We start from the raw sequence: 27,500 nt of genomic DNA on the forward strand, positions 1-27,500 counted from the left end.
AATATAAGCGAATGTAGCGAGGCTTGGTCAAACCAAATCAGTTGTCGTTGCGCTAGAAGTAGAGTCGAGTTTGTCGCTAGCATTGCAGTCTTTCGTTCGTTCATGATGCGCCCCAGCGGTATGCGACTGCTTGTGACGGTTCTGGTATCGCTGATCGCCGTACAAAATGTGGCCGCTTTTACTGATGCTTTAGTAAGTAACAAGCAACGTGCACCAGATATGTTTGTCATGTAATAATTATACTTGGCTCTTTCATCTTTTAAGGATGACATTTGGTCCCTTTTGTTCGATTCATCTTCGAGTGAAAGCGATTCGATGGAGACGATCAATGTGCATACAAAAAATGCAACAATCCAAGTCGACTGTGCCGTACCTTGTACGCTAAATGTGGTTTGCAACAATTGCACCATGGCTTCTAACATGCAGACGAATGGACCGGCATCAAACGGAGCCGGTGGATCAGTGCCCAGTAGTGCCAGTGTTACAACTAGTGTGCCAGTTGCCACCGCACCCTCTGTTGATCCCTCACCGGCAACAGCAGCTCCTACCCCACCGGCAACAGCAGCTCCTCCCCCACCCGATGCTGGTGCAGGCGCTGCTGGAAACTGATGCAACAGTTCTAGACATAAGGAATGTATTTTCTTCTTTTCTTATAAACTTCTCTTTTACCTTGAGAGAGGCAAGAATTTTTCTCATCTGTGCAACAAACATGTAAAAATGTTGATATGATTGAAGAAAAACTTGAGGTTAAGATTTTTGTATGAAAAATAAATTCCAATGGAATAAATCGGTTTCAACAACACCCAATTTTTTAATAAACTATAAAAGAAGAAACATTGTTTATGCGCTTTGATTACAAACGGGACTTCCCCGAACAAAATGTCGTGACCCACCGTGAACGAGTTTGCGAGCGTAGAGCCGTTCCTTTCGTAAAGCGCCACAGTTGCAGGAAAGTGATCAGAATCTGTGGAATGTAGTCAGCGTCATAACGGCAACACCAGCACAAAAGTGTGGAGTCGGAATGTAGCGATAATACCTTCCGAAAAAGGATGACTAATCGAGAAATGGAAGTGCTCCGGAGTGCATCACGTGACTCTATTCATTCCGGTACAGGATCATGGCAATAACCTTGTGTCTTCAATTATCAGAAAAGGATGAAAAGGTGTATCATGAGTAGGAGTAACTTATTTATCATTTTGATTGTTTAGATGGAACATAACCCTTTACGTGCTGCTTTACTCTATTTTATGCAAAGTGATATTATGATCCGCGTCCGTCTTGATCATCATTTCTATAAGTCCACGCCACTTCTATAAGTCCACGCCACGAAAAACTAGTGCCTCATGCCAGTCTTATTGCCCTTTTCTCATAGTTTCTCCAGCAGTAAAGAACAAGTGAACTTGTCGAGAAAGGCTCTGCCGGTGGTGCCCTGAAGTGTGCGTGACATTCCGCTTCAACATGGAGCGATCGATGGGAAGTTATGTAAATATGGCCACCAAAGAACTAAACAGGCGGATCCTGTTAATGACGATCGGGTTTCATAAAATGATAACTTGATTGAAATGCTTACGAGCGAGGCTCATGACACGCTCGTGTACGGCCACGCCAACTCGACGGCCAACATTCCGCACATTCGCAATCAACAACGGATCGCTAGTGCGGATCGCTTTCTGCGTCTCCAGGGCGACATTGTAGCAAGCCAGGCAAGAGATCTTGTTATTGTTCAACTGCGCACACTGCATGTGCACCGAGAGCATGCCCGAGGGTACGTAGTGTCAAAACTATTTGTACAGTTTGATGCGTTTCAGTTGCGTTTTACTACGAGTTATGCTGGCAGGAGACCGGGAGTCGCCGTAGCCTTAACCCCGATTCGGGACACCGTAACTCAAGAAACTGCTTCGCTGTCAGCACTGAACGGATTGCACCGCGCAGCAACATATTGAGCTCGGCTATTTAAGCTGAAACACGATGGTGGTATGCTGTTACTTTGTAAAAACCCAGCGTACCCGTTAGTTTTTCGTGCAGATAAGCAATGGGACTAGCGCTAACTGTTGGCTTTTTGCTACCGCTCAGTGTAATCATTTATCTGCCAGCCACATCTGGTGCCAAATGGTTCGATCTTTCCCTCAACTGGAAGGTAGGGTATAGTGTGAGGTCGTGTGCGGTTATTGAATATTGACCACAATGAAGCACATCTTCTTGGCGTTGTTGTTCTTGGCGATTTGCCCACGAGAGCAGCTGAATTGGAACGTATTTTTAGAGCTCATGGCGCAGAAACAACTGGGAGATGGCCCGCTGAGCAGCGTCGGCATCGATGAGAATACCGACAATGGAACCAAAAGCATATCGTTTCTTGATCTGATGCTGAAAGTAGATGGTGTTCGCGGACAATCGTAAGTTTAACAACAAAAAAAAACTAATTGACAAATAAGAAAGTACGCACCAAAGGACAAGCACAATCAGGCTCAAAAGCAGTGCGTGGCAAACGGAATGAGCATAAATTAACAAATAAACGGATGAACACCCATATAGGACTAACCTGGGGCAAGTGGCGATGATGTCTTGCCATCTTTTCACATGCGACCACATCGGCTCTCGATCTCGAATGGTTAGGGGCAACGAAATATGCACATAAATGCATTCGGGGCTGCTGCTGCTGCTGCTGCTGCTGTTAACTGTGAGGTTGCACGCACGCCGACCCATTCCGGCTCTGATTCACTCCAAGGCAGGCACTCCAAGCACCGCTCCGTTTTCATTGCATTCTGTTACGTTTCCTGGAAACTGCTGGCGCTGGGAGAAGCTGTGAATGCATGCAAATTTGCTGATCGATGCATAAATGCACAGATTGTTTTCTTTCTCTTCCCTCACCTTGGCACTTTGTCCCGTCGCTCCCTCTCGCTTCCTCCTCTTGCGGTCTCAACGCTTTAGTGCCTGTCGGCAGTGTGGCTGCGACACCCTCTTCCTGGACTATCATCTTCCCGGGCTCACACGATCCTCTCGACGCACTCCTTCCATCAATACCTTGTCGCTTGCCGCTTTGCCGATGCTGCTGTTGCTCCTTGTTTCACTGATGATGCTTTTGACTTATGCGTTTGTTGTAGCAGAAACGGTGTGTAGGTCGACTTTTCCGCACATTGTGTTTTTTGTTTCACATTAAGATTCCTCCCCGTTCGGGTGTTCTTTTTTTACGCCGTCGTCGCTGCCCGCTGGTCGCAATCGTTTTCGCCGATCCGCCGTGCGAGATAGTAGGCGATGCAGGCGAAAATCGAGACCAAGAAGGTCGGGGTTACCCCCCAAAAAAAAAAGGGAGACGAAATGACCGAAAACGAAGGAAGCAAGGAACGCTGCGTACGATCCAAAACACCGCGAACCGAATCCCTTGTAGCGAAAAGCCGAAAGTGGATGGAATGGCATGTAACACGTTATAGGAACACTTACGCCGTGTTTCTCTGTGCCGAAACGCGGCGCGGTCTTATTTGAATGTGGCCGGCGCCTTCTTCTGGCGAGAGGCGGCTGCTGCTGCTGCTGCTGCTTGTGGTTTCGTTTCGGCCACCATTCACGCCACCAACCCCACAGCTTCGCTCCAACCAACCGATGCCGCTGATGCATTGGCGTCTCCGCAGATCGTATTGAAAGAGGATCGAACACGAACCTGGTGGGGGAAAAAAAGAAAGAATATCGAGAATCGCATTAGGACAGGGCGGAACCCGGCAGGATTATATTACTTGATTAACAGGTATTGAAATCATCACATTGGAAATTCGCCTTAACAAAGGAGCTGCATCAAACATAAATCAGAGATGACATACTGCCGAGCATCGAGGAAGGTGTTCGAGGCGTGCCTGGCGTGTGTGTTTGACCACGAAATCCATCACAACGGCAGAATTTTTGCAACATTCTATCTCGCCGCCGACTCCGATGGCCATGCCTCGGGTCGTGGTTTGCTGTGATTTCGTTAGGCTTCTTCAAACTCGGTGCAAACAATAACCGCTGCTGGCACCGCACACTGTGACCTGGTGCGCCGCTTGGCACCTTCTCCAGAGAGAAGGGGCCTCGATGGGGGTAGAGCGCGATGGAGCGTTCAAATGCGAAGGGAGACCGCTCGTAAAGTCCCGTTCGCCTGTTATCAATTTACTGAAGCGTTGCGTGTTACATTTCACCGCATTTAGGCTAAAGGAAGAAAAAAAAACGAGCGGACCAGAACAAGACAAGAAAGGAAGGATCGAACTCGGCATCATAACAAGTGACAAGACATTTTCTCCCCGCATTCCCCGTCCCCGCGGTGACTCTTTGTAGCCTTCCAGGGGGCCGACACAGTTGAGGGAGTGTCAATGTTTCGCTAATTTCCTCTCAGACTTCCTTTGCAACATGATAACCCCGGCCACCGGCTTGAGGGAGGAGCGAGGTGCCAGAAGACAGAAAGTTGCTATCGGCTTATTTCAGGATTACACCAGCTGGAAGGTCCATCCAGGGTGCCAGGCACCGTGTGGTATCCCTATCTGCGATGCCCTATCTGAGCCAATCCGATATTGATAAGGAGGGATGAGGAGTTGGCTGGTGAAAAAGTGGACAGTGTACCACGCTTATAGGTGGTAAATTACAAAAAAAAACCTTTTTTTGTATCAATTTTATCAATCTTCTCTTAACAAGGCCAATCATATAGTCAACTACAATAATAGCTCAACTGTTCTCGGATCCTTTACTAAAGTGCACCTTTTGTTTTAGTATCTATTGAAATTCCTCCATAGCCACCATTGATGAGAAAATGGATCCACCGTTGGTTTTGTTTCTGAAGATGACGATTCTCGGTTTTGTCGCGATGCGCCACCATGTCCTTCATCATCGCACGTCAACCCGAAGCGAAGCGCTTAGCAAACGCTGGGCCACAAGAATGGAAGCCAAGTGTTGAAGCAACAACAACAAAACAAAAAGAGCACAAAAATCACCGAGCACACCGAGGAAGGAAGAAAAGAAACCACTTCACAGCAGGTTGGCAACTTAGCAGCACCTTTCCGTGGCCGGTATGTATCATTCACGAGCGACGAGCGACCCTCTCGTTGTGTCCACAGCAGCGTGTCAGCAATGTGACCAGCTAATGGAGGTCGGGCTCCCCAGTTTAGTGACGCGAACTTTTGCGAAACGAAGAACAGATTCCGTATCGCGATCCGTTTCCAAAGTCCGAAAACCCTGCGACAAAGCTTTCGATGCTTGCCTCTGCATGGAAACGTGGATGAGACTCGGGCCATTCCTGCTTGCAGTGGCCAGCATTTCCACACTCCCCTATGTGTTCTAACTCACCGCTAGCGACCACTGTACCTGGCTGGCACCGGCACGCGGCTCTATCAACGATCTCCTCCCGCCTTACTCCAATCATTCGTGTGCATCACAGCGGCTCGTTGAGTTCAAGGCTAAACCCTTCTAACCTTCTAACATCTTCGTCGTCTCTCAGTCTCTCTTGTCTCTTCTTGGGTCGCTTCTTCTCGGTTTGGTTGTCTCTTGGTCGTCCTTCGATTTCGATACCGAAATGCATCGGTTGCTAATTTTCTGCAAAGCTGGTCAGATTTTATCCTCTTCCGTCGGTTGCCAACGCTACGCACAGACACTGTTATTTCTTTTTTTTTCATTTCTTGTTGTTAAAATACATATTTTAACTGGCTAACAACATACAGTTTTCCTTCCCTTTTAATAATGTATACATTTTCTGTCTTCAATATTATGCAGTTTATTGGACATATTACCTAATCGAATGTGTACAAACTTCCATTCTGAAATCTTGCTTTCAAAATTACATAAAATTTCAGAATGTTGAATCAAATGGACCTTTTTTTTTAAATGCTCTTTATCCATTAATCACATCCCGAGACGACTTTATGAGTATTTCCGAAAAAAAAACAAAATTAAACTTTGCCTTATCTTTGGGTGCAACTCTGGTGGTCCATTCGCTGCACGAAGAGCCGCAATGTAGGTCGGCATGAGCAAATAAAAGCGTACATTTGGCAGATCTAATAAACCGATCCCATAACATTATGCCGGTACTGCGACAGACGATAAAATAAACACCGTATCATCATGCCACCACCAGCAGCCCCGAGGCACATGCCAAATCTTCCCGGAAGAGATCGTTCTAGTTGGCAACTTATCTGTGTGGGATGCAGATACAGAAAACAAAGCAAACAAAAACAGAAAACAGATACTCCCACACTCGCGCTTAACTGCATCCCCCGGGTGCTTGCATCCCAGTTCGAATGCGGCAATTGGAAGGGCGACTAAATTTGTCACGAGCCTTTCCACCGGACACTGGCCACAGCACGATGACGGACTATCGGACGGACGAACCACGTCCACCGATGGGCCGACGATAGGCATAAGAAAATGCTAACTCACGTACATATTGCATCCAGTTTATTGCACTTCAGCACCGTCATCATCATCATCATCAAGCGGCCACGGTGCCACGAAAATGTATGGCGCCAAAAGTGCAATCTAATCCTGACCCCTTGGATCTAAGCGGAAGCGGTTGTGGTTCTTCATTTCGGAATCCTTTAATTTCCTTGTGCATACAAACAAACCTGTCCCAGTTTACCTTATGCTTTTCAGTTCGTGCCCAAGTACTTCATTAATGAGCGGATGTAGAACTGGAAACCCTATGATCACCGGTGGAACGCAATTTCGAACGCTGACCGTTATAATAGCTGGCGGCACTTGTCCATCGATTAGATGTGTTTATCGAACGCCCTAGTGCATCGATAGCAGTAGCATACGCCAGGTAGGAGTCGTCGTTTACAGGTAATATCAATTCGCAATGATGTTTCAAAGTGTGTCATGTCGGAATGAAGATAATGTCGTCTTTCGGCTTTGCACGTGAGAGCATGCTGTTTCCCGCTGCGATCATTAGAAATATAATAAATTAGCAAACTGCACAAATTATTCACTGTTAAGTTTAGTTAAGCAAATAGTTTAAAAATAGGTAGCAGTTAAAAAATGCACCCAAGAGGCAACTGAAAGGTTCAATTACCCTTTACCCTATAGGAGTTGCGGCTATTGCATTGCACCGAATGCAATAGCCGTGCCATGTTTCGACATTCCCGCGAGATGAAGCTGTCAATGGTCAACTAATCGAAAGTTAATATTGTACCGGTAAGGAGGGGTGGACTTCGTAACGATACAAATACGGTTAAGCCTTGGCCACCGCTGGCAAGCACCGTTGACAACCGGACCTTAGACGTACACCCGAGTATGAGCTTGAGACGAGAGTTGTCAGGGACAGTTTGGGTGACCCCGGGGGACCGGTCGCCCCCCTTGGGGCCTACTATGCCGGAACGGTCTAGCGCCAGGAACGAATCTGAATCACCACAAGAAGCCCTCGCTGCTTGCCTGGGCCTTTCCAAGTATATACTGATACGAGGTTGTGAGTGAGCTGTTCGCTGTATTTGATTTATTCGACTTGACGTAACGTGTTGCAGTGTATATTGCTACCATGTAACCACTCCAGGGTCTTGTAATGTATGTATTTTCCTTTTCCGGCACATTCAGCCTAGCAGCCTGGGGTGAGGTTGTGGAATATTGAATTATATTATATTGAATTAACTTACAAAAACCTAATGATCAGTTTCAGGGCGAAGATTTTTCGCCTAAATGCTTATACTACCACATAGTGTTGTTTCAATTGGGTAAGCCAGCAATTGTCATCTATGCAATGAAATATTTCTCTAATATAATACAAATACAATAATCGTGTACGAAATTTTATTGCATTTTGACGATACAAAGGTATGAGCTATGCAGTAAACAATTTTTTTTTCTAAATTTTTCCATTCCTTCGAGTGTGATTTAAATATGTTCCTTAACTATGCTTATCAAATTCCATTGAACTATATGTAAATTAGACCAAAATTATCATTAGCCAATGTTACTTCAAAGTGTATGCGATGTTTAACCGGTTTATCGTGAAAATAATCAGCCGCTTGTTTGGAACGAGGATTCTAACCTAAGGATGTACCTAGTGGTCTCCAAAGTAATGGGTATCAAACAGAAAATGTTCAGGAAAATAATGTTGCACTTTGCAACTAATGAAGAGGACTTCCTTTTTGGTTCAATTGTAAGTCACAAGATCAATTGTCTCCTAGTACAAGCGTGGAGCGGTAGGAGAGAAAACATTCTTCGTTCGTGGTTCATTTTGCGTCTACGAGGAAAGTTCTCCATGGAGACACAGCGCGCTGCATTAATGTATGAGCATATGCATCATAGCAGCCACGTGCTGCTAAGGATACGCCGGCGCCAACGAGCATGAATCGTGACCACAGGACGAATACTCGCGCCTGTCTACTAATGTCTACTAATGCGCAGCGAACATCCTCCACCGCTGGTAGTGGCGACACTAACACCCGTTCGTCAGGTTTTGATGCGATTTCGTTGGGATTTTTGAAATCAACTTCATGGCGTACGGTGCACGGACCAACGAAGACGCTGTGCTCGGTACGGACACAAACAGCGCAACCAGTGTATCGGAGCGAGCGAGCCGAGAAGGAAGGGGTTATGCACGCTGCTCGGTGCTGGATGGCCTGTCTCGGCGCGCCTGTCCGCCTGAGAAGAAGGGCCGTCATTCCGCAATCGGCAATCGGCAACGGTGGTGCACACGCGCTCGATAGCGATGCAGTTCTGGCCGGGTTCGTGCAAGTCTTTTAGTGATTTTTTTGTGTGCGTTGTACTTCTTGCTTCCGTCGTTCCTTCGTGGCCTCTCGATACAGCAGACGTGATTGGTCATGGCTGCCAGGCCGGTTAGCTCGGTGTTTGTGTGAATATGTTGTAGTGCTGCATCAACAGAAACCTGCTGTGTAATCGCATATAGGCGATGAGTAATTAGGTTCCAGCCGATGCAGATACGATCTCGGCCAACCTCGGGCAAGCCAGCCTCCGGCCAACAGCAGAGACGGCTTCTTGCGTTTGCGTTGCGGTTTCGCGAACGGAACCCGACATTCCGGTGAATGTCAATCGATCCGATACCGCTTCGGTGGGATCAACACCTCGAGTGTAGCGGCTTCTTTCGGTGATGATCGTCACCGCAAGATTGCAGACATGAAGTGTGCAGGTGAAATCTGCCCTAGTACTAGCATCAGCAGCGCGTACCATTGGCACGAGCACGCACGTGGACAACGTGGAAGGGTAGTACCATCTTAAGAGTAGGTTTACGTCCGGTTCCCAAGAGTAGCGCCCCTACCCTGACCAGAAAAGGGTCCGCGTTTCGGTTCGGTTAAGGTGAGAAAGCCTTCATCCCACAAAAGGGTGCAGTTTCAGTGAAGTGTCGCGTACACGTGCGTGCGGGCGTGCTTAAATGGGTTTTAGCGGGGAAATGATGGGTGGAGATGAAATGATGAAATCTATCCCGTGTTCATCAGGTTCGTGTTCACAGTTCAATGGCAGTTCGAAGGATGTGCGCGAAACTGGACGGTCTAGCGGCGGACAGTGATACTCTTGTGCAATCAACGTAATTGATGGGGTTGGCGAACAGCGAAACACTCGTTTTTTTTTTTTTAACTAATCAGCATCCGAGGTAATGAGATTATAATCGACACACCCACACACAATCCCGAAAAATAAGATAATCGAAATCTGACCAATAAGCTAGAGAAACGTACACACGTTCGTGCTTGGAGGGAATTCTCGGTGCACAACACCGTTTTTATATTCTTCGTCTAGTCTGAGTGCTTGGCGAGAAGCAAGGCAAGGCAAGGGCAAGGTTCGGTTTCGGTTCAGCAAAAACCGGGCTGATCGAGACGCGCTAGTGGGTCAAGGTGAGTGGTGGCTTTCTTTTCTTATGCCCTTCTGGATCCCTTGTAAACGTGTGTATTTAACGAAATTCATCCCCCGTGCCTAACGTTGGATGGGCTCCCGTTTTGGCGTTTTTTGCGTGAAGATGGAAGAAATGCATCGGTGCATATTACCATACAAAACACACGCAGCATTGCATGAAACTAATGGTTTCCATGGTGCCAACAGCAAGCCATGGCCGCGTTGCCGCAGCACCACCATTGCTTACAGTGCATTTATCAAATATCACAGCCAACAAGAAAAATAAAAAAAGAAAGAACTTGTTTCTGCAACCGCCATGCACTCGGGCACAGCAGTGTTCCTATTGCCGGTCGAGGATGATGATGACGATGATGAGAGCTCACATTCAGTGATAACGTTTTTTGAGAAAAGACGGTTCGACTTTGTATGGTACAAACCGAACCGGAATGATTGGAATCCAAGGATCCTTTTATGGCGACACATTCCTTGTAGGACGCATTCGCGTCGATTCGATCAAGTTACCGGTGCAGGCCCGTGGTGGCCGAGCGAGTGGTAGAGTGTTGAGGCTTCAACGCTACCTCATACCCAGAAAGCCTCCTATATTCACCAGGCGGAAGGGGGCACCGCGTTGCAGCCAAGTTACGGCTACGGGAGCTTGTCCTCGCGCGCCCACACGACACAGGGGGGCCAAGTCGTTGGAGTTGGAGAAAGGTGGAAAACGAAGCTATTAAATTTAACCTTTCAGACCATTTCGAACTGTGAGCCTCCGGTGGTGGACTGTCGCGCTATTTATTGCGCACTGGTATTTTCGTTTTGTACTTATTTTCGCTTCAATTTTCTTCGGTTTTGCATTTCTATTCCCGCATGGCACAGACGAGCCCTTGGCCTTTCGGTGATTAAATCGGCACAAAACACACCCTCTGGCTTGATACCATCAGCTGTATTCCGTTTGTTTGGTTCAAACTTAGCCATTTGCTACCATACCACATGGTTGGAGGAGGATGGACGGTGAAAATTGCACTATTTTTAACAAAACAAAAACTAACTTTCGTGATACACTTTTTCTTCTGCTCTACTATGCTTCCTTACAAAATTCTTCAGATGGCCTGCAGTAAAGTCTATTTTCTAAAGTTAGCCATCTTCCAACAATGCTTCCTGTATATAACACTCGTGGTCCTTGCCACAAGCACAAGCACCAAGACGAGCGAAGACAACCATTTGCTCACAACCCGCTGCCGATCGAACTGTACGTACAACGAACAGGTAAGAATCGGTGCGAAGGCGTGCGTAACACTCCTCACCATTAGATAGTAACGAAGTCATCATCATCTTCATCCCTCTCCTGACCAGTGCTATCACAAGTGCATGCGCAACTATTTAGAAAATTCTGCATACAAAAAGTATGGCGACTGTCCGGCCAATCCGCCCAGCAAGCTGGACTCGATTTGCCTAAACACGTGCGACGGTCTCGACTACAAGTGTCCCGGTGTGGAAAAGTGCTGTGCGCACTCGTGTGGCCAAAGCTGCCAAAGTCCACAGAATCTGGATAAGGTTAAAGGACTACCGGCGGTGCCCATTCACGCGATGTTGCTCGACAAAGGGATTCAGTATCGGACGGCGTTAGTGCAGTGGGAAATGAAGCAGGAGCAGGAACAAGCGAGTCCGACGTACTACATTGTCGAGTCCCGGTTCCACATCGGTACAAGCTACACCGAGCACAAGATGGAGAATGACTGGCAGCTCCATCCACTCATCAGTTTCATGCAGAAAGATATGGGCAACGTGAAACGATACCGTTGCGAGCTTAAGCTGAAGCCTGGCCGGTGGTATCAGGTGCGCGTCGCGGCCATCAACTCGATGGGAACTCGAGGTTACTCGCTGGCATCGAAGCCGTTTCAGCTGAGCAAAAGTAAGTTGGAAACTATTAGGTCTACAAGTTGCTTTTTTCGATTTTTGGGTTAAACAAAATGCTTTTTTTTTCAAAACCAAAAGAATAGTTACTGTGGCTTGTGACCGACAAAATATCTGATTCTATACTTTTTAAAACAGGAAAATGTTTTTTGTTTGTGTCGCAATATGTTCACCATAAGCTTAAACCAGCAAACTATAACTTTCAGCAACCGTTTTCTTGAAATGAAAGAAGGTTTTTAAAACTCTCTGCAAAATTCATTATTCAACTCGAGAAAAAAATATGTCACAGTTAATATTGTGAGCATACTTTAAAACGACAAAACAAAGGAGGCTGTGAACCTTCCCCGAACAAAATGACGGCATCTTTACATAGAACTAAGTTATAGACCTAATATTTGCTACGGTGTTTTGCGCTTAAAACCATAATTTTGTTTTGCACCCACCCACCCAGAACCAAATCCACCTCAAGCCCCGAAAAGCTTGATCATCGAATCGTTGGAGCAGAACGAAAATGGAACGTATGATTGCCGCGTCTCCTGGAGCCTTTCCCGGTCTGATCTGCCGGTGGAAAAGTACAAACTGAGCTGGAGTCTGTATCTCAACGCAACGAACAACCGATCCCGGACGGACAACTCATCTCTTTTCAAGGAAATGGCAACGATATCCGCGGTAAGAGCCTTCCACTATCGGGTTTCACCGGGCGGATGATTATCTAATCTGCAAATACTGTTGTTACATTTCACAGCCCACCCGCTACTATGACATTCGAGGATTGCAGCCGAACCGATTCTACTATCTGCAAATACAGGCCATCAGTGTGTACGGTCGGAAGCGGCTCAAGTCAGCGGCGAACCATCAGTTGGTCAATACTACCGTGGCGGACAAGGGCAAAGCGATCAACTTAGACAACCTGTTAATGGGAGATGCGGGATACCGGAAACCAAAGACTTTTCCTACCCTCAAGGATGGTATGTCCACCGCATCGAATGGCAATGGCGCGAGAAACGTCGGGTCGTCCAGTGGTGCTACGATACGTTATCATTTTCGCATGCAAAAATCGGGCCTTGCAGTACGGCTTAGCTGGTCCGCCAAGGGCTATAGACGGTACCGGGTGCAAATCTGTCGCGGCAATCGCGACTGTCTACTGGCCCGAAATGGCGCAGGAAGCAGCAGCAGCAGCAGTAGTAGTGTACGGTCCACTAATGACCATCTTCTTTGGCATGATGTTGTTTTACGCCACAACACTTACGAGTTCGGTAAGCTCGATTTTGATACACGCTACACCGTTGGTGTTCGAATAGGGCACCGGCGGAATCCAGGCTACGATATTGTACGGTCGTTTGTTACACCCAAATGTGAGCATTTTCGGGCCCAGAATCAGACTCATCCGCTAGTAATGGGATGCACCGATTTAGGTTAACCAGAAACCGCTTCAGAAACATAGCTCACTTGCCGTTCTACCTATGGGATTCCTAATGTTATACAAAATGATTGTAGTACAATGCGTGATGTAGTTGGATGATAATAAACTTAATTGCGTTTAGTTTTAACGTAGCCAACACCGCAGCAATGCCGATCGTGTCTGATTCTTTCTTTGTGTATGGACCACAGATGGCAAAGGTGATAATTCTGTGATCAGGAACGGTGATCTCGTACAGGTTTTAATGGCCAACCATAACACACCAGCTTTTGTAACCAAATCTAAACGTTTGCTTTGCTTTCTACTTTTTTATTTTCCTATGTTCATTACCAACATTCATTAGTCAACCTGCAACATTGATTATGTTTATCTTCCACATTTCTTCTATTTAGTTATTGTTAATGTGGTTTGATTTCCCTATTCCTAAAACTGATATTTTTCTAAATGGTTCTGCTCCAGAACAGATGCGGCCTAATTGTTTTGCGATTGTTGGTAGGTGTCCAACCACCATTGGTTGCCATCTTGCCAACAACCGGTGGTCCCGTCGATGGTCCGCCAGACGTACTTGCTGCTGGTTCGAGCCTATTTTTGTTGAAGGGTCTCGAAAAGGGCTTCTTGGTACGATTGGACGAACCGCCGTACCCTATACCACCTTCCGAGCCACGAAGACCAACACTTGGTGCACAATCCTTACCGTTCAACTGAGGATAAAAGGGAAAAAGAAAACTATCGGTTACACATTGCGACCATCGCGGAAACAAACGTTATCACCTTGAATGAAACAACTTTCTTCATTGATACGGATTGGTCTCTAACTAAAACACGTCCTTTTTGACAGAGCAGACATTAAATACTGCCCAAAAAGGCTGGACAGTGTGTTGGGCTAAAGCTAACAAAAAAAATCGATACTTGCGACCCCTTGCACCGGGAGGTTCACAGGGGTACGTGTTCCCCCTACGCAATGGTCAGCAAAGGCCATGCAAGGAACCTGTGGTCAGGTGAATAATTACGATTTAGGACACACATGTGTCGCATAAGGGGTGGCTATGAGCCACACACTGTAAATCCTGACGCGGTGAATCGTTCCCGGCGGGCAGTGAGGTCTCGGTTGAGTGACCAGCGTGGTTTTGGACACGTGGATCGTGATCAGAAGGAAAAAAATAAAATATGTCGACGAGAAAAGGGGTGAGATGGGGTGCTGGGAAAAAAATGTGGAACGCTTCACGATTTTGCGTGTCATCCTTGCGCAGGGGCCATGCTAATCTTCTCTGTATCGTTCCAATTTTAGTATATGTCCAGCCGAAGCTAGGACAAGCAAGGAGATCTTCACACGCTATATATACCATCGCTCTTTCAGCGCTTGTTCTGGTGATACATAACATTCGCCCTCTGCGTTACACTGCCATCTAGCGAAAGATTCTGAACTTCGCAGAGCCGTTGTAAGGTTCTACGGAATTTCCAGCCGTAAAAATTGTAAAGCCGGCGATACATGAAGCGTAAACTCAAGCGTAAATATAAAATTAATTCAATATATATAAATCAATAAAAGTAAAGCCTGGGCGATGCGTATCGCGGCTTTAGATTTGTATTTAACAGACTTACAAGTTAGAGTATATTTGGAATTGCTTAAACATCTACAATGATCGATTCATGCCCTACCGAAGAGGCCGCATGTCAGGTCTTTAAAAAGGTGGCCACCAGTTTGTTGAACTCATCCGCAAAACGCAGGTGGATGTTATGTTTTCCCTCGGGGAACACATGTATGCTGTGTGCGAAAATCGTATCGGAAAGTCAGACAAGACACGCTATGATCGCCCCGTCCGATACTACTTACTCTGAGTTTTTGATGTTGTTCAACAGATAAGGCACATGCTCCGGGATGATCATCGGATCTTTGGCCCCGTGTACGATGAGTGTGGGAGCCTTAATCTTGCTTAGTTTAGTGCTGCAAATATCTCCCTCGCATTCCTTATGAATCCGCAAAAGACCATCGACCCACGCAGACCAAAGCTTTGGAAAATATTCCACACCGTACACCGCCTCCATCGGTTCACGCATTCTTGCCGACCATTTGCTCACATCACGAATATCTTCATAAATCTTTGCTTCCGCATCCGAGATGTAAGAGTTTGAGCCCCAGACGATGAGCTTCTCGACATGGTCCGGGTGATTGGCCGCTTGTATTAATCCCGTGTTGCCCCCATCGCTCCAGCCCGCGATGCTGTACCGGTCAAAACCTAGCTTTTGCATAAGCTCATGAGCGGAAGCCGCATCCCGCTCGTAGAAATCCAGGGAAAATTGTTTTTCGGGAGGGCGCGATTTGCCGTATCCCGGTGGATCCCATGCGATAAGCTTGTGTTGTGGCAAAAGTAAAGGAAGCTTCTCAATTTGCGGCCTAAAATCTGTCCAAGCGGTTCCGAGAGCACCGGGCAGCAGTATTAACCCTCTACTACCCTGTCCAGCCTCCACAAAATGTACATCCTGCCAACCGATGCGAAGGCGACCCTCCTTAGTTGCGGAGGACATCCGGGAAAAAATCCGGGATGCTGCTAACGTAACGTGCAGGCGGGTTCGCGCGAAGGAACTCAGCAGATGCATCGTCTCCCAATCGATGTGGAAAGGCCTAGCGAGGACGAAATCTGCAACTGGGAAACGACTTTAATCCACTCTTATTACCTTTAAAAACTTAATTTTTTCCCATTTTCCCACGATTTTACGAAGCGAGCTCGGATCGGGACAAGAAAAAACAAAATAAAGGGTTGTAGCCCCGGTTTCGTTGAGTTTTTTTTTTGCCTCAGCAGCAAAAGTCCCGTGAAGTTTTCTTCCTCGCCCGCTCGCTCCCTTCATTATTCGTTGGAAGTGGTGGCGTGCGGACGTGCTCGAGTGTGCTCGTGAACTTATTAGTTTTATCTGGTGATTACTTTTAATTAAAGTATTATAGGTGTATTAAGGTAAGTAAAATATTGCAGATTAATTGATTGTGAGAAAATCGGGCGGTGAAAACTGTGGAAACCACGCGTTTTCAAGCGAACCCCAATCGGGAACGCTAGCGCTACGCCTGATGGCGTTACCCACGCCGTTTTCCCCATACCCCCCGCGCTGCGCGGTAACGGTTGAAAAATCGATGTCGAGAAAATGGCGTCGCGTCTGCTCGACTGCAGATGTGAGTTCGAAACCACCCAAGCCGAGGAATTCTTTTTCTTTTAGGGGGTTTCGAGTTCTTTTGATCGGGTTGGTTCATCGATTGTTGTGAAATGGGCCAGTTGTTGAAATTTTAGCTGATTTTTGGCGGCAAATTTTGCGAATAGAAAATTGGATTGAATTGGATTTCCAGAACATTCCTCAATGACGCCGTTAGGTTAGGGACGCTATGCTTGCGTCACCATGCTAGATTGATTAAAGAAACGAGTTTTTCTGTTTTAAATGGTTTCGGGCATTGTAAGAAATGTTTGTAAAAAGTTTACCTCCTCTTAGACGGTTTGATTTCATGTATTTTTTTTCCCCTTTTTAATCCCAACCACACAGCCGCCGCACAACTAACTGGCAAGAAAAAGAGAAGCGTCCTCCAAGATGGCGGACGATGAGCAATTTTCGTTATGTTGGAACAATTTCAACTCAAACCTATCGGCCGGATTCCATGACTCCCTCGTACAGGGCGACCTGGTGGATGTGACGCTAGCCGCCGAGGGCCATTTAGTGAAGGCGCATCGTCTCATTTTGTCAGTTTGCTCGCCCTACTTTCGGAAAATGTTTATGCAAATGCCCGTTAACCAGCATGCATTCAGTAAGTACAACTCTTCGCTTGGCTTCTCTTACTCGCAAGCAACCTGCACACTCATTCTCCATTCATACAACTATCAACGTTTCAACACCTGGCACGGGTGGAAATGGTTGAGGATGGTAGAATGTTGCTCGTGGCGTTTTGCTTTTGCGCACATGCATCCAGGAGCATGATGGACTTTATTCTCACGCAATGTCTCATTTTCCCCCTTTTGTCCATGCAGTTTTCCTTAAAGACGTGAGCCACTCAGTCCTGAAGGATCTCATACAGTTTATGTACTGCGGGGAGGTGAATGTGAAGCAGGAAGCCTTGCCCGGTTTCATCAGCACTGCTGAAGCATTACAAATTAAGGGGCTGACAGAAACGGTAAGTGTGTAAATTTGGACAAACTGTGGATTTGTTCTGCGGGAGGGGAAATGTAACTAAATGCTAACTGGTTTGCTATCTTCCCGATCATAGGGAGACAGCGCACCACCACAAGCATCCCCAGCCAAAGAAATACCCTCCACACCGGCCCCGGTGAGCATTTCAACCGCCAACACTGTGCCACCTCGTGGCAAATCACAGCGCACTCGAGTTCAGTCATTCAAACTTGAATCCGAAGAAAGTGGTGACGATAAAATAGTACAAATTCAAACACCCGCCTCGCACCACCATTCCGCGTCGGCATCTCAGCAGGTGCAACAAGTTCAGCAGTTGCACGTAGCCAGCGGTCAGAAGCGAGTGCTCGGTCAGCGTCATGTGCAAGCGAGTCAGATCACAAAGCGGGCAAAAATATCGCTCAGCAGTGCCGATGTGCTCGATCCCTCGGACAATACTACACAAATCCAGACTGTACAAATCATCAAGCAATTGCCATCCCAGCCCGCCGAACCAGAATATGTTGATCTGGCTATGGAAGCAATAAACGCGAAACCTGAACCAGACTACGCTGAGGAACCGGCCGAGATCGAAACAGTGGAGGCAGAAACGGAACAGGATCAATCACTAACGGAAAACGAACAGACGGCCGATCAGGAACAGGAACATGGAGACGACGGTGACCAATACGTTGACGATGACGCATATGGAGAGCTTTCCAAATATGAGGAATCTTACTTCACTGAGGCCGAAGACGCAAAACCTGGAGCATCTGGATTTGGAGAATCATACGCATCGGACGGCACTAGCAACGAACAGACATCACAAGGTAGGTGTCACAACATGTTTATCTATCGGTTGGAAAATCAGTGGCGTTGGTTATACTTTTCCCCGTTGGCTGAAACTTGGTCATGGCAGCTTGTAGGCCAAAGAAAACTTGATCTTCACTTATTTTGAGAATTACGTATTATATATATATACATGTGTATACATTTATTGTTCGTGATTTCTACATCGATACGATGCTGTTCCTGAGTGAATACTGTTCCAGAAATTTTGCAGCCTGTTAAGAAGTGCACCGTAATAGTAAAAAAAACTTAGCAAACCGTGTATAATAAGAGTGTAGATAAGTATTTAGAGACACAGCAGAATGCAAAATGAAAAGACCGGGGAATGTGATTTTGTTAAAACAAACATTTTCAAATTGAAGTCTTGAGTGATTAGATTACCTTTTGTGCATAAACGTTTGTGAATATCCGCAATGTGACTGCCGCGAGTGTCTGCCTGGAGTGAGTGAGTGATATGGCGAATTTGTAAGGTAAGACTTATCAATACTCGTGGAATTGTCCAACTTTGTGAAGATCAAGTATTATAATTGTTTTTTTTTTTTAAATCAAGTAACGCAATCAGGCATCAATGTGAATGCTTTCTCAATTTGATCCAAAATTTCATTTTAAGCGCCTGGGGAAAAGATAACTGGCAATACTCTTTTCGTCCAGCAATCATTTGAGATGTAAACCTGGTCATTTTACTAACGACAAAGGCATTACATTCTGAAATGGTCGCAGTGGTTCCTATTAACCACAACGATACACTGCTCATTATTAAATTATTTACATTTATATATATTATACTGTCAACTATATATTTTTAAATATATTTTCAATATTCTGTCAATTCGTTCTAAGTCGCTATACAAAGAATATTTTTCGTTAACGGGCTAAACGATAACGATAAACGAAACGCGAGTCAGCTAGCTTCTAACGCGTGTGCCGGATTTAATTTATTTCAATCTGCCTAGGAAATTGTTTACGAATTTTATTTAATTTTTTTCGCGATGCCGTTTGTGATAGTTAGCTTGTTAACGGTAGCGTCTCATCGTTATTAGAAGTTTATTTTTCGTTTTTCACGTATCCTGATTTCTTAAACTCGCGCCGGACGATCGACGACGACTAGCGCTCGTTGATCAAACTCGTTTTACTAATAATGTGCCAAATTGATCGAATTTGAAAGGAAAGTAAATAGGAAATGATTTGTGAAAGTGTGGTGAACTTCAACATAGCAACAAACGGTTTGCCTTAAGTGGCTTTTCGTTTTGTAGAGTAAGTATGGTTTTAACATTGCAGAGAATCGTCAACGTTCGAATGATAAACTCGTTGGTAACTTGTTGAAGAAAGTAACAGCAAAACAAAAGGATGGAAATTAGATGGTAGAAGACCTGGTCCAGGGTCTTCAACGGTAAAACAGGTATCACAGGTGGGTATGAGTGAAGCTTAAGTATCTATAATTAAGACAATAGGCTAATATAAATTGAGAAAAAAATGCTGAATTAGGTAGGTCAGTCATTTGGCGAGTCGGCCACTTCTATCTTGATGCGATGGACGAATGTCATTTTGGTTTAAATAGTTCTCACTGTTAAATAAACTTAACGTAAAATTTGACAAATTTAATGAAACGATCATATCAGAAAATGCTTTCCATAGCACACAATCCGTTTACATTTTTTATGATAACTTTCGAATATGAGGACTATTAAACCCCAAAATGATCTTCGTGTCCATCCTAGTTCAAGAGCAGTAATTAAATGGTTCAAAACAGGTAAGTATACATGGATTGGGCTACCTTTTCTGTGAGATGGCTAGGGATCGGTCACACTATTTTTGAAGGCTTGGTAATTATCTGTTTATATGAAGCAAACGGATTTGAACTTTTATATTTTCTATGCTATCGGCGAGAAGTGTAGCATTGTGGTTTCAGCATTGTATTTTTTCATTTTCAGAAATCGAATGGTTTATCTTTGAACCGATCATAATCCGTTCGATCCTTGAGCTTCGTGCAGTATAGGACGATGACTTCTGCCATGCCAGGGGCTGATGAAGATGTTGTTTCGATTGTTCAAATGACAAGCGGATGTGATAACAGAAAATTTTAAGGAAATACAAATATACACCGAACAGATTTGATTGCTTAATGTACAAAGGAACCTGAATTCTATCAAGCTACATTAATGCAACTCGTACAGAAGAAACATATTCTCACTTTCGCTCATTTTTTTAATTGATGGCGATATAATTGTATTTTTAAATGTAGATTCTGCAACCGCAATACAATGCTCGGTATTGGTGGGATTATTTGGTTCCTCCACCACATCTATCAGCAACGATAACGAGTCCTGTGATGTAAAAATCAAGCAAGAGAGGGAGGAAAAATTCTCGACCGATTGCAGTGACCCTTGTTCTTCAACGACATTGACCCGTTCGTTGGGCATGAAACGCTCATCGGCAGTTGAGGGTTCCGTACGTATTTCAAGTAATAATAATGATAATTTCGGAAAAAGAAGAGGTATTATATTACCTCCGGAGACGTTACGTAGGCTTTCATCATTGCGGTTGGAGAGGAGCGCAAACAAATATCATGAAATTAGGAAAAGCGCTGGAAAACCAGCGCAGCGTAAACGATGCGTTTCATGCTTCAACCAGTCTTTGCTGGAATCGGGTGCAAAACCTAAGCCCATAACCAAATGGGTTACAACGTATTGCGACGATTGTCCTGAAAAACCTTTTTTGTGCATTCTATGCTTTAGTAAGATTCATTGTAACTTGCAAAGCAAATCTGAAATGGTGTAGTGCGGGAATTCATGTATACTACAAGTGCTTATTCAGAAATGATCGCCACGAGTTTTGAACCTTGGTCAACTGCAAAGCCCATTCCTTCGTTTAGTTTTATTTAACCAGGGATAAAAATATCATCCGAAATTAAGGGACAGAATAGGAACTAAAATGTGCACAGATAATGGTTGCTTTTAATCTTTGCACAGTTGGCCATTGCAGTTTAAAATATATAACAACAGTACATGAATAATTCAACTTATTGGTGCGATCTCTAACGTTCCTTAAAGAAGATTGCTACATGAAATACAGACTACATTGAGGGACCGTGGGACCACTTTGTCGATAACCTCATATTGAGCTCTGGTTGTATTGATTTACTATGGTTGTCTAGTGGCAGGTCCCCGAGGCAACGGAAGGTAGAAACACCATTTCAGTCACAATTATATCAGCAATAAAGCTCAAGAGTTTGAATTGAATAGACACTGTTTCACCTGATTTCATTGTGTATCAATCCGAACTGTGATTGGATGTGATTTCTTGCAGCCAACACTGCTGAACAGAACACTGCCCATCCCGATTGTATTTGTTTTCTATCGTCCCCATTTGTTTTGTCCTCTCTGTTGGTTGCGATTCTCTTTTAGGATTGCCTACAGCATTCTCCAGCAGACAAAAAATGATTGTAGAACTCAACCCACTGGCATTGCCCGAACAGTCTCGACTGCCATCCGGCAAGCGTAAAGGAGACGGCGGAGGGGCACCGAAGACTGGATCGATCAGAAGTGTGGGTTCTGCTATGTTCCATAAGCTCGCGAACCAAATGAAAAGAAAGCCGGTTGGCTCACCGGGCCATTTTTCCTCCAACCCATCGTCTTCAGTTTTGAAACCTAATTCACCGGAGACCTCTGGAGTAATCAAGTTCATTCGATCACAGAAGAAATGCGCTCAATTGGTATATGCCGGGTACATTTATAATCGAAAAATAACTCATCGGAATGGTCGCACCACATGGCGCTGTTCCGATCTCCTTAAGTATCAGTGTGGGGCTACATGCGTCACGAAACATAACTCTCTGATAAGCGTAAAAGGTAACCATCAGCATCCCAATCACGAGAGCAAGATTGAGGATAAACTGCTTTATGACAATCCAGAGGACTTGGAAGAGTATCTGAACGTGTATACAGGCGATCCTTTAGATTTAAATAGCCAGCAAGTGGATGTCATCGACACTGGTTCTGAGTTCAAAGTAGTTCTTCGGGCCAGTACCATAATTGCCGGCGCAGAAAAAGAGCATTCTTTTTCACAATCGAAGAGCAGGAGAAAAGGTCCATCACATCAAGTGTTATCGGAAACCGTTTCTGAGCTTACAAAGGAATAATTGATCAGAGAAGAATGAAAAGACGAAAAAAGCGCAATCACATCTGTTGGCTTATCTTATGAGCAATAAAAAGCGAGTAAACTGTTACTAATAGCTTTATAAATATTCTCTTCCAAATATTATCGATTGATTCGATCTACCAATCTTTTTTGCTACCCGTCTATATCAATTGCTATAGAGTGAAACCTCATTGGATCGATAGTAAGGAGTGATAATTGTTTATTCAATTTGAACAATCTTCCGTTTCTGTGCGCATTATTTAATTCTATCATCATTCTTTCACAGGATACAAACCCCCATCTATTTTTGTAGATGAAGTAGGCACTTGGCCTCGCAAGCTTAAGCGTTCCCGTTTTAAAATGGAATTCGAAAATAAGCAAGAAAAGCATGAAAAGTACATGTTTATCTCTAGCCGAAAAGGAGGACTTCAGTTAGTCCACCGTAACTACATGTACCGATCGAACTTACGTCGGCAAGGTCCCGAGAAAAACATCGTCTACTGGGAGTGCGCTAAGAATCGCACACTCAAGTGTCGCGCCAGGTTGAAGAGTGTCGGCAATAGCCTTTACATTTCTAATCGAGAAGGTAATAAGAGAAAGTCACCGTTTTCTGACGGCGATGCCAAATAGCTCAAATGACATGCAATCCCATTCTCGTATTGTTTGATTTTAGAGGACCACAACCATCCCTGCGAGTCTTTACGCATTGTCGATGCATCGAAAGCTGGTAACGTAACCTACTCCGACATACCTTCTTTGAAGAACGTTAATGATCGATCAAAAATGGAATAAAATATAAACATGTTACTGTATAATCACCTGAACTCTTGAATATGTGCGTGCCATTCATTGGAAGAGAAATCGCTCTTTGTCCTACCCTAAACGAATTTCTGTATCGGTGTTTTCGTTCCACAAGTTAGTTTCTTATAATTAAACTCTTCATTTTAGCTGCAACAACAGGCGCATGGTGGCACGCATCCTCTAAAACGCCCCACCCGCAGGTTAAGTTTGTTACCAAGCAAAATGGTAAGCGTTCCCTCGTTTTTATGGGCTACAGATACACATTGAACCAAAAACGAGGAGATCTACGCTACTGGGAATGCTGCTATCGGCGATCCCAACGAAAATCATGTCGTTCGCGAATCGTCACTTACATTGATAGTATTCGTAGTGTTCGTGGTGCACACGATCATTCCCCTTTCAAGGATGAGGAGACAAGCAATTATGATTCAGCTGCTGACGGCGTGCTGGAACAAACGTTACCAGCTGACACGTGCTTACGAGAAATAGAAAATGTAAAAATTGAAGTACAAAGAAAAAAACGGCGATAAAGTAGTTTTGGTAAATAAACAAAACAAACTAATACGTTTTGATTATCGTCAATATGTCGATGATTAGATACAAAGTTATTTTGTACTTATAATAATGTTAAAAGTCACTGAGCAAGCAAACGCCTTCTGTGTCAAGGATATTTATACATTTCCCAAAAAGCAAATCGACCGACGACTTCTATGCAACATTACTGTCTTTTGTGTTATGCTGGATCGGGCTGCGTATGTGACTAATGCTCGCTTTTCCCGTTCTCTTCTCTACATCTTCAAAAGAAAATTTGCTCGACAGTGCTTCTGCTACTGGCGCTAGTATGTCGGCGGAGTTGAAGTTCATCAAGAGTCCCTGGTCGACACCCTGCCTGGTACTGAATGAGTATTTGTATAACTGCCATAGTACACGGGGTGAAATCGGATACTGGCGATGTCATAACTATTCGCGCAAGGTTAAGGAGGAACGGTGCCGAGCCCGTTGTGTAGTTAAAAACGGACGACTAAGTGCGCTTACGGGTGCGCAGCACAACCATCCACCACACACAGAAAAAATACAGCGTATTATTCGTCGTAATAATGCCGACGAGCACCACGAACTTCAGCAGCAGCAACAGCAACAGCGTCAGCATCAACATCAACATCAACATCAACAACCACAGTCTGCTGCTGCGCCTCCATCTGTTGTCTCCGTTCCCGTTTTGAATGAAACTACTAGTGCGGGTGTGGTGACCATCCTTCCGGCAATGCTTATTCCTAAAATGCAGGAGTATCAGTTGCCGGTTGTGGAGTTGTAGTGTTTAATAGATCAATGGAAGCCAGTGCGCATAGTGGAGCTAACTGATAGTAATCAGTGAGTGGGCACAGGAGAATATCGTAAATGTGACCAGCTGGATGCATTCTCTCGAAATCGCAAGCAATCCTGAAACATTTTGAGCAACAATCTTATCAATGTGCAATATTTATGACAAAATTTACCTCTGAGCCAGTGTCATGACATTTGTTAGTAATAAATGTAATGCAATCATTATTTATTCAAGCACTGGATGCGCCTCATCAAAAAAGGATGTAATTGTTTCCTCATTTCACGGAGAAGGGGAGAAATTCTAAAAGCCATGTTTTAGCGTTTTTTTTTTATTTTATCCGAGTAATTTTTTCGAATACAGAACTAACATTCTTCGTTAACACCTTCTCTATTTCATGACCAAATGTTGATAGATAAAGCGGACAAAACTGCTGGAGGACATCTATGCATTCGCAGCCAGCGTGGGGCACCACTGCTAATGAGAGACGGTTTCATTTATCGTTGCGAACGACAACGCGAAATTCGAACTTATTGGCTGTGTATTCGTTATAAAAAGGTACACTGTACGGGTCGACTGATATGTGATGGGAATGAGGTTTTGAAAGAAACAATCCATTGCCATCCACGCGAAGACCGACGATTAGCAATGTCCGATATAGTGCCAATTAATCTGGAGGTGGAAAAAATTTCCGCTTTCAGTGAACCACGTGCTTCACGAACGAGACACAAAAAAAAAACAAAGCAAACAGTGAAACGAAGTGTGAAAGAGCACGGAACAGCAGGAGGCAACTAAAATGCGGACAGAAAAATAAAAATGGTAGCAGATAAAGGAAATAAATGGATTTTTTTCTCTTTTTTTAGTTGATGAATTACGGACTGGGCAAATCGAACAATTCTCAAACCGTCGCTTGTGCGGCAATAATAGTGGCTTTTTTTGCCTTCGGTGTAACATCGCTAGAATTTTTTTGTGACATTTTTCCATCATTTTTCATTCAATTTCGCAACACCAGGCTACACTTTGGAGTACATCTTCAGTCAGCGTGGGCACCCATTTATGGTCGTAAATGGATATCTGTATCGCAAAAATCGCAACAGCTACTGGCGCTGCATACGGTATGAATGAAAATTTACGATCAAACTCTACCAAGGCGAGAATTAATCAATGTATTACGTGTCCTTTTTTAATCCAATTGTGCTACGCTACAGATGTAACACTCACAAGTGTCGCGCACGAATAATTGTCCGAAATGGCTGTGCGCGCGTTTGCTTCGACCAACATACACATGAGCGCGAAACGGAAAAAATACGGCGTGGAAGGAAAGCGCTGCTGATGCAGCAGCAGATGAATGACAACAAATGTCCGAAGCAATAAAGTGAAATATTAAATGACATGAAATTCGTGGTCAATATGTTTCATTCCTTTAATATTTTTCTTTTTGAGCGTATTTCAATATTTTGACGAACTTTTTTCATCAAACTATGTGGTTTCATCTATTGCAGATGTTCTACTGAATAGCTATACGTTCATTCCGGAGCGTCCACCACCACTAAACGAACAAGAGCCACTCCCAAAGGTTTGGTACTCAACATCGCTTACCTTCGCCCCTAATCGGCGTGGTACGATGAATTTACATTTCGGTGGCTATGTGTACGTCCATAAAAAGCGGCACAACCGAACAATGAATTGGCTTTGCTGTAAAGGAAGCAATACGATAAAGTCCCGGTGCAAGGCCCGTGTTTCTACTGAAGGCAACAACAAGATTCGGTTTGGTACACACGGTCACAACCATCCCGCGACGGAGTTAAAGACTGCGCAGAAAATGTTCTACTGTGATAGCAAACATGTTAGTGACTCAGGAGAAAACTTCGACGAACTACAATTTTCTGAGTAATCTATCATGCTGCCTGCCTCATTTCACCTACTCTCTTACTTGCGTACGTAAAACATGATCATTTTTGCAGAAACTGAACAGTACTTAAACTTTTGCTTCTGTTTCGTTTCGGCAGTTTTGTGGAAATTACGAAGTGTGCATTAAATGGAAACTTTTTGTATTTCATTTCAGGACCACAGCGGATGTTTGAGTTCAACGTTTATTTTAAACCGCTCAATGGTTGCAAAAGCTATCCTGTTTTGCTATGGTAGGCCAACCAATGCTACCATCACGACAAAGGGCCGCTATAATACATTGCAATATTCTAGCGACGAATTGTGTAAACCGTATAGGAAGCTCCACCGTTCTAGCTTTATTCCAGCAACATCAACAATCCATTCTGCGCCATCCTTAGAGGCATTACAGTCTAGAAGTTGATTGAGGTTGAATTGCGGTATTATGAAATTGTACAGACATTGACGGTTAAGAACGCCGTTGGTTTATAGATTCAGATAATTATAAAATGTTTTTTTCTATTCAGGTAAAAAAGATGTGACAATTCGCAGTATCATAGTGAAATCAATTGCGTTGAATAAAATCATATCATCCACTATTAATGATGTCTTGCGTTGATAAATTTTTTTTTATGTTGTAAATCGCTAACTATATGTTATGTTTTGTTATTTTGTTTTGTCCGATTTCATTTGGACTTTTCCTTTTAATCCTTCTTCCAGCGCAATCCGGGTATTACTCATTGGCGGTGAAGAAAGAGGATTCTGGAGATTCATCTTCGAATCTGGCGATCCGGGCTTCGGAGCGGAGCAATGTGGCCATATTTTCGACAACAATGCGAGGCAAACAGCAGCTACTCTATCATGGCCAACCTTTCGTGTTTGAGAAAGAGGTTCCACAGCGATCGGCTGAACCGAAACAAATCTGGCGCTGCAATCAGTGGTGGAACCAAAAATGTCGGGCACGGGTGTATACAGTTGCCAAAAAGGTTACGCCCCTGAATGGTTATCACACCCATAGTGATATCGTGAAACGAAAACAGCGTGTCGTCAAAGCTAACCGATAACTGTTTTCAAATAAATGAATGAGTGCGACAATATTTTACACATAACGTATTTATGAAATGGTCTTATTACAATGGCGCTGTATAGACAATATTCAATTGTCAACACTTGAGAATTGCTGTTTCAATAAAACATTTTCTTTAAATTTCAATAAATTTCCAGCAAAGAGAAGCATTCCAGCAA

At 44.4% G+C, this 27,500-nt stretch overlaps 4 protein-coding genes and 1 non-coding gene across 45 annotated transcripts in view; 3 read left to right on the plus strand and 2 right to left on the minus strand.

The window, feature by feature from the left end:
* The first annotated feature begins 41 nt into the window (after positions 1-41).
* LOC126569176 (uncharacterized) lies at positions 42-824 on the plus strand. Its single transcript, XM_050226101.1, has 2 exons — positions 42-192; positions 265-824. Exons 1-2 carry the CDS (start codon positions 103-105, stop codon positions 607-609), a joined length of 435 nt encoding a protein of 144 aa, XP_050082058.1. The 5' UTR covers positions 42-102; the 3' UTR covers positions 610-824.
* A 4,165-nt stretch (positions 825-4,989) lies between these two features.
* Positions 4,990-13,266, plus strand: LOC126570460 (anosmin-1). Of its 16 annotated transcripts, none has more exons than XM_050228227.1 (6): positions 8,514-9,255; positions 9,396-9,550; positions 10,891-11,052; positions 11,140-11,698; positions 12,152-12,369; positions 12,446-13,266. In XM_050228227.1, the coding sequence occupies exons 3-6, from the start codon at positions 10,891-10,893 to the stop codon at positions 13,118-13,120; spliced, it is 1,614 nt and encodes a 537-aa protein (XP_050084184.1). In that variant the 5' UTR covers positions 8,514-9,255; positions 9,396-9,550; the 3' UTR covers positions 13,121-13,266. The 16 variants fall into 16 exon arrangements, with proteins under 16 accessions (XP_050084192.1, XP_050084184.1, XP_050084182.1 ...); XM_050228225.1 differs by lacking the exon at positions 9,396-9,550 and adding an exon at positions 10,663-10,797; XM_050228229.1 differs by having other exon boundaries at positions 8,514-9,088.
* Positions 13,267-14,325: 1,059 nt separating this feature from the next.
* Positions 14,326-14,432, minus strand: LOC126573674 (U6 spliceosomal RNA). Its single transcript, XR_007608158.1, has one exon. It is a non-coding gene; the product is annotated as a U6 spliceosomal RNA (small nuclear RNA).
* A 223-nt stretch (positions 14,433-14,655) lies between these two features.
* On the minus strand, positions 14,656-15,855 carry LOC126581007 (valacyclovir hydrolase). The gene is made up of 2 exons (XM_050244397.1): positions 14,955-15,855; positions 14,656-14,885 (listed from the first exon to the last, which is right to left on the minus strand). Exons 1-2 carry the CDS (start codon positions 15,716-15,718, stop codon positions 14,795-14,797), a joined length of 855 nt encoding a protein of 284 aa, XP_050100354.1. The 5' UTR covers positions 15,719-15,855; the 3' UTR covers positions 14,656-14,794.
* Positions 15,856-15,972: 117 nt separating this feature from the next.
* LOC126570805 (modifier of mdg4-like) overlaps positions 15,973-27,500 on the plus strand; it is a 19,766-nt gene continuing 8,238 nt past the window's right edge. For 14 of the 26 annotated variants that reach the window (XR_007607857.1, XM_050228822.1, XM_050228828.1 and 11 more), the window contains exons 1-4: positions 15,973-16,071; positions 16,646-16,904; positions 17,125-17,267; positions 17,361-18,090. Coding sequence is in view for 25 of the 26 variants with exons in the window: in XM_050228822.1 (XP_050084779.1) it covers positions 16,691-16,904; positions 17,125-17,267; positions 17,361-18,090 (1,087 nt within the window). In the remaining variant the exon portion in view is untranslated. Of the gene's footprint in view, positions 16,072-16,645; positions 16,905-17,124; positions 17,268-17,360; positions 18,091-20,351; positions 21,349-21,513; positions 22,307-22,532; positions 22,833-22,919; positions 23,071-23,194; positions 23,273-23,850; positions 24,661-24,783; positions 25,179-25,380; positions 25,484-25,576; positions 26,306-26,433; positions 26,845-26,975; positions 27,365-27,479 lie in introns of those variants that run through there. The other 12 variants (XM_050228809.1, XM_050228811.1, XM_050228812.1 and 9 more) reach the window with 11 other exon arrangements.

The sequence above is a fragment of the Anopheles aquasalis genome, chromosome 2 (genome assembly GCF_943734665.1).
Source record: "Anopheles aquasalis chromosome 2, idAnoAquaMG_Q_19, whole genome shotgun sequence".
Taxonomy (NCBI): domain Eukaryota; kingdom Metazoa; phylum Arthropoda; class Insecta; order Diptera; family Culicidae; genus Anopheles; species Anopheles aquasalis.

What these genes read in the sequence shown, in the direction of transcription:
- LOC126570460 (XM_050228220.1), top strand. Translation starts at nt 10,777, where the DNA reads ATGGTTGGAGGAGGATGGACGGTGAAAATTGCACTATTTTTAACAAAA. An exon ending in ACTGTACGTACAACGAACAG is followed by an intron (nt 11,053 to 11,139) that starts GTAAGAATCGGT and finishes TCTCCTGACCAG; the next exon opens with TGCTATCACAAGTGCATGCG. An exon ending in GCCGTTTCAGCTGAGCAAAA is followed by an intron (nt 11,699 to 12,151) that starts GTAAGTTGGAAA and finishes CCACCCACCCAG; the next exon opens with AACCAAATCCACCTCAAGCC.
- LOC126581007 (XM_050244397.1), bottom strand. Translation starts at nt 15,718, where the DNA reads ATGCATCTGCTGAGTTCCTTCGCGCGAACCCGCCTGCACGTTACGTTA. An exon ending in AACAACATCAAAAACTCAGA is followed by an intron (nt 14,886 to 14,954) that starts GTAAGTAGTATC and finishes TTTCGCACACAG; the next exon opens with CATACATGTGTTCCCCGAGG.
- LOC126569176 (XM_050226101.1), top strand. Translation starts at nt 103, where the DNA reads ATGATGCGCCCCAGCGGTATGCGACTGCTTGTGACGGTTCTGGTATCG. An exon ending in CCGCTTTTACTGATGCTTTA is followed by an intron (nt 193 to 264) that starts GTAAGTAACAAG and finishes TCATCTTTTAAG; the next exon opens with GATGACATTTGGTCCCTTTT.